The sequence below is a fragment of the Emydura macquarii genome, unplaced genomic scaffold (genome assembly GCF_026122565.2).
Source record: "Emydura macquarii macquarii isolate MOO-44397 ecotype Brisbane River unplaced genomic scaffold, CSIRO-AGI_Emac_v2 contig_3487, whole genome shotgun sequence".
Classification (NCBI taxonomy): domain Eukaryota; kingdom Metazoa; phylum Chordata; order Testudines; family Chelidae; genus Emydura; species Emydura macquarii.
Genome location: NW_027133624.1, coordinates 433910 through 444032, shown reverse-complemented (window position 1 = coordinate 444032; position 10123 = coordinate 433910). Strand labels below are relative to the sequence as shown.

General features: G+C 43.4%; 1 protein-coding gene across 1 annotated transcript; it reads left to right on the top strand.

Moving 5' to 3' along the window:
- Positions 1-619: 619 nt before the first annotated feature.
- LOC137144813 (olfactory receptor 10A7-like) lies at positions 620-7618 on the top strand. Its single transcript, XM_067535298.1, has 2 exons — positions 620-1545; positions 7588-7618. Exons 1-2 carry the CDS (start codon positions 620-622, stop codon positions 7616-7618), a joined length of 957 nt encoding a protein of 318 aa, XP_067391399.1.
- The last annotated feature ends 2505 nt before the right edge of the window (positions 7619-10123 follow it).

Sequence of the window (10123 nt, the reverse complement as noted above, 5' to 3'; positions counted from 1 at the left end):
GTCTATCTGTAAGTCTGTCTGTTTAACTGAGGGGCCCTTTTCAGGCAGTCCTGACTATTTATACAGAAATTATGAACTTTTGGGGGGTGATTCTTTCTCTTGAGACATTTTCTCCCATTTTCTGGCCATACCTAGAATTCAGAAATGCCAATCAATCCACATAGGAAGGACTTAAATTCAGTCGGAGTGGAGCCCCAGTAAATATTTTCAACCCCCTGGGGTTTTTATAGCATGTCGGGGAAGGAGTACTCCGGGAAATACAGTATAAGATTGAAGCCCTGCACACAAAGATTTTGGAAGGAGCCTCAGAGAGATTTGAACTGGGTGACATGAATAAAGAATTTGCCCCTATGACTTTTGAAGAAGATTTCCAAAGGCACATGTGGCACTCAAACTCCCAGACATTTTAAAATTTATTTAGGTGCCCAACCCCCATAGAAATCAATGGGAGTTAGCCACGTTCCTTTGGGGATGTGGGCCACAACTCCTATTGAATGTCCATTCATGTCCCATGAATTGCGCCTATGACTTCCATGGGTGCCTTTGAAGATCTCCCCCTTATTTCCTGCCGTGGATCATTCCTTCACATGTTATCTAGATATTTATTGTCCCGCCACAGATGAAAGATGCAGAAGAATCAAGAAGAGTGAACCTCACTGTGGTGACTGAATTCATTCTCCTGGGATTGCCCAACCACCACGAGCTGGAGGTGCCTCTGTTCTTCATCTATATGTTAATTTATGCCATTACCCTGATAGGGAATAGTCTTCTCATCATCATCACCATGGACCCAGCCCTTCATACCCCCATGTATTTCTTTCTCCGGGTCTTATCCTTCCTGGACCTCTGCTACACCTCGGTCACCGTTCCCAAGATGCTGGTGAACTTCCTGTCAGAGGACAAGAGCATTTCCTACTTGGGTTGCATTGCCCAAATGTACTTCCTGCTCTTCCTTGGGGCATCAGAGTGCTTCCTTCTTGCCGCCATGGCATATGACCGCTACGTGGCCATATGCAACCCAATGAGGTACATGGTTATCATGAATAGGAGGGTCTGCCTTTCACTGGCAGTTCTCTCATGGCTTGGTGGTATCGTGTTGTCCCTAGTACAGACAACCTGGGTTTTCACCTTGCCATTCTGTGGGTCCAATCAGATTAACTATTTCTTCTGTGACATTCCCCCCTTGATTAAGCTTTCTTGCATCGACACCTCTCTGTATGAAATGCAGTTGTTTGCAGCTACTGTAATGGTCATCTTCACTCCATTTACACTCATCCTTGTGTCCTACATCTTTATTATCTCCACCATCTTAAAGATGACAACAGCTGAAGGCAGACACAAAACCTTCTCCACCTGCTCCTCACACCTCATTGTGGTGACACTGTATTATGGGAGCAGCAGTCTGATATATTTAAGACCCAACTCCATTAATTTACCAGACAGCAACAAAATGCTATCTCTGATATACACAACCATCACACCCACCTTGAATCCCTTTATCTACAGCTTGAGGAACAAGGAGGTGAAAGAGGCAGCGAGGAGATTGTGGCGGACATGATAAAGAGAAAAATATTTTCTCATAGAAAGTAATTCGGGTACACTTCTTTGTTCTTCTATAAGTTACAACACTGTGCAAATCTGGAGTAGCTCCTTTTAAGTCAATGGCATTCAGTGCTTTAGTTGAGCTAATGTCCAGAAACTCCAAAAAGAAACATATAAAAATGTTAATGTTCTGTCAAATTAATGTTAACATTCTGTCAATTCTTTGTGTGCATAGAAATTTTGGCCCCCAGAAAGGCTTCCATGTTTTAGAAATGATGATCATCTCTGTAACTGATTGAAACACTGAAAAAATCACACACACACACAAATCATCTGCATTTAATATAAATATGCTTTAATTGTTTTCATTTCAACTCACAATGGCAATGAAAAATGGAAAGCATATTGGGAAGGGCTTTCATGGATATTCGAAGTGGATATGGACCACATCACCTCTAGGTGTATTGAACCATTAAGGTCAATGTTGACCAAATGCTATTAATTTAATCATGACTATTTGTTTGACTATGGCAAGGTAAGCTGGTGATTCAGTCATTCCTTCATGGGACAGGTGTCTGTATGTGAGGAAAGTTCCTCTGAATTTTCATCCATTCCTCTTTGTTTAAGGTTTGAAAGAAACTATGGAGTATGATGGCATGATACTCCATGGTCTTACTGCTTCTGTTGTTGATTACAATTGTCCAAAGCAATTACTAAGCTGATGTAAAATGCTACCAGAGCAAAATGATAGGGCTTGATTCTTCTCTGACTGAGACTGATGTAAATCAGAAGCAACTGCACTGACATAATTCAGAGGAAAAACAGGTTCTGAGCATTTATTTTCTCATTCAGAGGGGTAAACAATCGCACAAGTTGCAAGGCAGAGGACATTCATACTTCCCTCTTCTTCCTAGAACTGGTCCATATAAAGTAGGCCAGTTGATGGGTCATTCTCCAATTTCTCCATTTTAGGTACATTACAAAAGAGAATTTTCACACAGAACCTTTGGCCAACTCCTGAGTCTCTCAATCCTGTTAGGGAAGGAGCCAAAGTCAAAGGAGAGACTCACGATAAAGTCCGTGAGCTTTTGAGCAGGCCCTGAGTTCTAAAATGGTGAAACTCACATCTGTTCAGAAGATCAATACGAGCCCTGTCCACCACTTGATTGCCAGCTAAGTCCTCAAAACATGGCTGATATGTCGTGTAGGCCTAATGCTGGCACTCTGGGGAGGGTAATATTTCACCCCACGTAATGCATTCTAGACACTTCACTGAGAGCTCGGTGTAGAGCAGGTGGCCCACAAACAACTTGTTGGTCATCACTGCGCATGGGTCATCTTTACCTGACCCGATGTGGATCCGGAGTCGGTGGAGGATTGTTGAAGTGCACACTTGGTCTGTTCTGTGAATGGAGAGAGGGTCCCGGCTCATTCTGGGGATAGTGTGGAAAAGGAGAACAGCTGGAGTCTTCTGGAGCGAGCTACACCATCACAGCTACTGTCCCCACCATCTCCTGGGACCACAGGCCTTCATCATCCTGCCCCTGGAAAAGAGAGAGGGACCCAGATGACATTGCCACCCCTACCAGCTACAGCTGACCCCCAACCACCACCTGAGATAACAGTTATTTCCATCTTTGATACCAGTTAAGAGACTGCCAAGCAAAGCGGCTTTTGCTTCTAAGACTGGGCAGTAACAAGAACAGCAGAAACGTTTCCTGCGCATCTCAGCTACCTTCTTCTCTTTTCCCCAAAACGATAGTTATTACCCTCTTTGATGCCTCTAATAGACTTTCAAACACAGTCCTTCTAAAACCTGCCTTCAGCTAAAAGAAACGGGAACAAGGGGTGTTGTTAAAACAAGAGTCTTATTTAATACTTTACTTTAAAAATGCTTTAACTGGTTTTCCTTCTTTTCTGTATCTTTAATACAAGGTTAAAAGGATTTTAATTGTGTGTTTGCCATGGTGTGAAGCAGGCTGAGATCTCTGTACCCCAAGTTCCAGACCTTCTTTAAGACTGTTTATTGTAGGACAGTGACTGGGTTATGTTAACACCTTTAGCCCATTTATTCCATTTAAATCAATACATTAGACTGTGGCTGTAGTTTTATGTTAGGTTTAAAATAATTAAAAGACGCCTTTCCAAGGCTCGAGGTCCCCTAACATGTCATTAGTAATACAATAAAATTCCAAGAGCATCAAAATAATTCTTGCAACAGGAACTCAGCCATCCAGAGAGCTACAGAAATTCCTTTCCATTGTGGAAACAAACCTTCAGCTCATTTAGAAAAACACATCGAGGAGTTGACACTTTGGCTTCCCAAACACAAGACAAACGATTGACGCCCCCACGTAACAAACATTTCCCTCCCCTCCCCAAAATAGAAAAGAAGAGGTAAAACCAAATTGACCAACTAATAAAACAAAACAAAACACAGGGAAGATAAACAAAGTGTTATAATGTGGCCCTTTATCCTGCTGTACAGTCACCTGTCTCTTGCAAGAGGACCCAATCACTGGGGGCCTAGTACTTCCAAGATAACTGCATCTGGGTAGAGTCCCATCTGGGTAGAGTCTCATCATTGCTTCTAGCTCCAGGAAGCACTCCTCAGCTCAGACGCTCTTCCTTTGGCCATTTGAGGACATTCTCCAGCTGCCTTAGATCTAAAAACCAGTGTCCGAGTTCTCCCGTGCACCAGCCACTTACAAATGCTTTGCTAAAGCTTCACCAAGGATGTGCTCACTTTTGGCTTCTAGCTGAACCTCTTTAAGAAGAACTTGGCAGGAAGGCAAGGAACATGGGTGTAGCAAAGGGAATCTTTATGCAGTCAGCCCTCGACAGATACAGGTCTTTAAAACAAGACAGTTCTGAGACACCCCCTCTCCTGGACTGAACTCACTGTTTCTGTGAGTCCAAGGTTCTTCTAGGCAGAGTCCCTCCTGCCATCTTGCTCCTGAAAGCCTTTTCTACATCTGGCCATGGTTGGCCCCACGAAGCCCCAACAGTGGAATCGCACTGGTAGGTAGGTCGCAGTCTCTTGGCCATAGGTTCAAACTGTGAGTTCCATCTCTGACATTCATGCCTGGGACCCCCGGTATATAAAAATAATTTTTCCCAGGTGGTGGGCAAATAGCTGAGACCCAATAAAAATCAATAGCCCCAGACTCTATTCTTCATGGGCTTTCAATGTTGGTCCTTCCCTGATGTTAGCTGTCTGGAACACAGCACATTGGGCTGTCATTGAGCTAGGCCAAATTTGTGCAGTTGCTGTGCCAATATTTCAACACATACTACAACAAAGTGACATGATCACACCCCACTCCGTCACACAAGCAAACAATTAACCAAACGCCATGATACCCTGAGCAGAGACTTTACCCCAAAAGAGGAAAAGGGTCAGAGACCTCATCAAGTCCACTGGAAACTTGATTATGGCTATTTATTTTAGGTGGAAGGTGCTCAGATAGTGTGATGGTGGGGGGAAATACAGAAAAAATGATAGATAGATAGATAGATAGATAGATAGATAGATAGATAGATTCAGTGCCAAACATTTCAAATTTTCATTTAAAATGATGTTTCATTTTAGAATTTAGCTATATTTTACAGAGAAAAAACATTTTGACAACCAAAAATTTTAAAAATCCTGTCATTTCAGGTTAGCCTGGATGGATTTTTTTGTTCAGTGGCCAAATCAATTAGCCACCTAATTCTAGTACCTGTAGTATATTGTGGTATATTTATATAAAAGGTCAAAAGGGGGAAAGAATGTAAAATTCATAAATCTATAAACAAAATGTTGATAATTAAGAGATAATGGTGAATTCTTCTTATTCATTTACATACAAAATTACTCAGGATTGTTAAGTCTAAAGCTGACAAAGAAGCATCAAAAAGAGATGTCACAAAATTGGGTGACTGGGCAACTTAATGGCAGCTGGAATTTAATGCTGATAAATGCAAAATAATGCACACTGGAAAATATAATCCCAATTATACATACAAAATAATGGGGTTAATAATGGGGTCCAGTTTTGCTATTACTACTCAAGAAAGAGGTCTTGGAGTTATTGTGGGTAGTTCTCTGAAAACATCTGTTCAGTGTGCAGTAGCAGTGAAAATAGCTAACAGGATGTTTGGAACCACTCGGAAAGGACTAGATAATAAAACAGAAAATACCATAATGCTAGTATGTAAATCCATTGTATTCCCACACCTTGAAAACTGGGTGCAGATCTGGTCACCCCATTTCCAAAAAAAAGATATATTAAAATTGGAAAAGGTACAGAGAAGAGCAACAAAAATGATTAGGGGTATGGAACAGCTTCCATATGAGGAGAGAGAAAAAAATTGGTATCGTTCAGCTTAGAAAAGAGATGACAAGGGGGGAATATGATAAACGTCTATAAAATCATGAACGTTGCGGAGAGAGTGAATAAAAAAGTGTTATTTACCCCTTCACATAACACAAGAACTAGGGGTCACCCAATGAAATTAATAGAAAGGAGGTTTAAAACAAACAAAAAGTTCTTCACACAATGCAACATCAACCTGTGGAACGCATTTCCAGGGGATTTTGTGAAGGCCAAAAGTATAACTGGGTTAAAAAAAAATAGATCAATTCCTGGAGGACAGGTCCTTCAATGGCTGTTAGCCAAGATGGTCAGGGATGCAACGCTGTGCTCCAGGTATTCCTAAACCTCTGACTGCCAGAAGCTGGGATTGGACGACAGGAGATGAATCACTTGATAATTGCTCTGTTCTGTTCATTCCCTATGAAGCATCACGCAACAGCCACTGTCACAGACAGGACACTGGGCTGGATGGACCATTGGTCTGAGCCAGTGTGTCATTCTTATATACTTGTTATTTAAGGTTCCAAATCCCACTGCATTTCTATCTCTGCATAATGATGGGCTAGCAGCATCTCTCCGTTTCTGCTGTGTTGTACCATTTGCCTCTGAGACTTTATGTCTGTGTAGTGCGGGTAAGTGGCAGTCAGGAGACCTGGGTTCTGTTCTTGGCTCTGCCACTGACCTGCTATGTGACCTTGCTTCCCTGTGCCTCTGTTTCCCTTTGCACCCTTTCTCCGTCTTGTCTACAAGGACTGGAAGCTGTTGGGAGGACGGACAGTGTCTTACCTTGTGTCTGTTCTGTATAGGTCTCGGAAGCATTGCCATTTAGCTGGCAGCAGTGTGGAACAGAGGATACAGTGTATATGTCCTACGACATCACCAAGATGGAAAGGTTTTGGCTGGGAGCTTCAACGCTCTTCGTTTTAGCTTCAAGGTGTTAGTATTTAAAATACATTCTGGCTATCAACTTTGCTTCTCATTCAGCTTAACCATCCTGCAACTACCCCTTTGTAGCCGAAATACCAGAGGATGGAACAGAGGGAATGGGCGTTGAAATGGTAATATTAATAGAAAATATTAATTTTCCGCACCCTTGAGCCAAGTTAAGTTTCCAATTAGATGTGGTCAGACATTTTTTGCTTTAACTATTGCAAAGGAAAATTGGGTTTTTAGTTGAATACGTGTTCATGGAAAGGCTCTGCTATCCTCAATATATATTTTGTTTTCAGTTTTCAACAGCTTTTAGCTAAAATTGTCGTGTTCTCAGTCGTCAGAAGGACAAAAAAGGTTTGGGTTTCCCCAATTTCGATGAAAAATCCATTTTGTGTTCTTCTGCACATTGGATGTTACCCCTGCCACGGCAGCCGTCTTGGTGCCATAATCATTATGCCCTAAATTTTGACACTGAAAAAATGTTTAATTTCCTCTCCTCACCTGTTTTTAATGGATATGTTTCTGCCCCCCATCATACAGTTGACATCACAATGACATTGACCACTCAGTTCTTAGTTTTCAAACAAATCAAGGCTAACAACAGGAGTCTTTGAAGATGCTGAAATACCGTAGAGGCAAGACCAATCAGATGTGTGACTTCTTCGGTTATAGAACCACGAGCTGTCAACCAACTTTACCAACCTACAGAGCTAAAACTATTCACCTATTTACTGTGAATGCCATCCAAATGCAGCATCAGCAAGTCATTTGTTTCTGTTTTCTAGGAACATGCACAGCTTTGGTTGTATCAACATAGTTTCTGCAGTGTTGAATTTTTAAATTTCATCCCTCCTACATGGGCCTCCATCCTCCCCGTCATCAGACAGCGTATTAGAACACTACATGATATAAATGAGAGAAGGACTGTACTCCTGACTTGACAGGAAACCAGTCTGCAACACGGCCTATGACACTCACACAAATCAAGGTGCTGTAATACAGTTCCTACATGACGCACACTAAGCCTTATGGTTCCCATACTGGTGTTGCAGTATCCACAGTGCTGATCAATGCACTGAGTCAAAAGCAGCTGCAAAGGATAAATACCGTGTCAACCACCATTGGTGGTCGCTCTAGGTGTTTTCCAGTAACATTCTCCAGATCTTTCTATGAATAATTAAATAAAATAGCGACTGGAGCAGGAAGTGGGGCCTCCCACCTCCGCCGGGAGTGGCCTAACCACTGGGAGACAGAATCATTCTCACTCCGGGGCTCTGGCCCATTGGCTGGCCTTCTGCTAGCCACCGCCTGTTAGATAATTGGCTCCGGTAGTAATGCTGGTTTTGACCTTCACAGTACCTTTCTTTGCTTCCAAGAGGTTGGCCATTTCTTTTGTGATTTTCTAGCTCTGTTAAAACTCACCTGTACTTCCATCCACCTGGTTGAATTTCTGTCTTCCATAGTGTCGGCCTTTGTGGGTGTGGCCCCATTTCTACTCACCCTGGCTTCCTACTATAGGATGATCTTGATCCAAAGGATCCCTTCCAACTCAGACAAGAAAAAAGCCAACTCTACCTGCTTCTCACACCTCCAAGTCGTGTCTATTTGCCATCATTATTGTGTCTGTGGCCTTTGTAGGAAACTAGTCACCGGATTTAAACAAGGTCTTCTTCCGGCTCCAGACAGCATTATCTCCCATTGTCAATCCCCTCATCTACAGCCTGAGAAATAAGAAGGCCAAAGATACCTGGAAAGAGTCAGAAGCAAAGCGGTGACTTTCCTAAAGAAAGGCAGTTTCCCATAAGGTGACCCAAGTCACTGGAGTCAGAGAGGAAGGAGGACCTGTAATGTTCTGAAGGTTCAGTTCTAGAGCCAATCAACCCAACCCAAACCCAATGGGACCCAACCACAAGTGTTGGGATCGGATTGGGTAGGGGGTTCAGGACCGCATTACAAATGTCAGGGTTGGGTTGGGTCTGAAAATTCACACTGTGAGAAAGTGCAACCCAGACCCCACTCTTCCTCCAGCTCGGCCCCCTTGGATCCGGGGAGATGGGGCACACCGAGGCAGGGGCTGGACATGGGGGAGGTGATGGAGGCTGGACAGAGCCATGCCATTGTGGGTATGGGTAGGATGACTGTATTCCCTCCAGGGCAGAAGCTACTGCTGGCTGTGCACAAGCAATAGCTGGAGTGGGTGACAGGGAAGTGGGCAGGCAGCTGTTGTGGGTAGCCAGGGTGGGGAAGGAGGGACAACACACCTCCACAGTTTCCCTGACCCTGTTGCTTCCTCAGCCTGCCGTGTGTCTCTCAGGCCAAAGTTGGGACCTTCTCTACTGCCCCCTCCTTATGCACCTCTGCCAGCGTCCCAGGCACTGCCTGAGCACCCTCTGCACACCAGACTCCTCAGCATGCCGTTCAAGGCAGCCTGAACCCAACAGTATCAGACAACAAGTGCTGGGTTTGGGTCGGCTCAGGTCTGAAAACAACTCGAAAAACACAGGCTGGAGTCAGGGTCAGATTGACTGTGCTCTAGTCAAGTGGGAATTTAAATTTAAAATGAGGTGTGAGCAGACCTCTATATAGGAGACCCTGGGTAGCGTGTGGTATTTGGAAAGGTTTACACATTGCACATCGCAGTTACCTTTTTGTACTTTCATTGTGTGTTTCCTTCGGAAAATCAATAAAAAATAAATCTAAGAAAGTAGGAAAGAAAGAAAGAAACTTTTCCCTGGAGCCTTTTTGCCATTAAAACTTTACCAAACTACTAACCCGCTTGAGGTGCACATGTTAATTTGGTTTCTGCACCAGACATTCCCAAAGAGTAGCTGAGGGAGTTGTTATTTCTTTTCCCTGAGGAAGTCAAAACAATCCACAGAAGGCTCAGTAAGAAAAGCATCGCACTCATGTTAGCTATAGTTAATTGGAAAAAGTCATATAACTAGGTTGCGGTATCATCGAAAAGGCATTGCAAGTCGACAGCCAAGTCCCAACCTCTCAGCATTAGAACGAACATCTGGAGAGGAGTGTCGGGGACACGTGAGTTGCCTGTACTATCTTATGAATATTATATGTTCTCTGTGTTTGATCGGTACTGTGTGGCTTGCTAGATGTGCCAGATATTAACTGCAGTAGGACCAGTACCATGTAGATGGGGAAGCAGACAAAATCTGGTAGACCTCTCTTTTCTGGTATTTTAAGGATAGTGCTGGTGTCAATGCCTGTGAAATGTTATATCCACCCGGCTGAGTTCAGCACTGGGCTGGTAACAGCAGATGAGAGGACCAACA

Bases quoted from the DNA above. Each gene is read 5' to 3' on its own strand.
- LOC137144813 (XM_067535298.1), top strand. From the start codon at position 620: ATGAAAGATGCAGAAGAATCAAGAAGAGTGAACCTCACTGTGGTGACT. The intron at 1,546-7,587 runs GTGGCGGACATG...ATCCAAATGCAG, and splicing joins AAAGAGGCAGCGAGGAGATT to CATCAGCAAGTCATTTGTTT.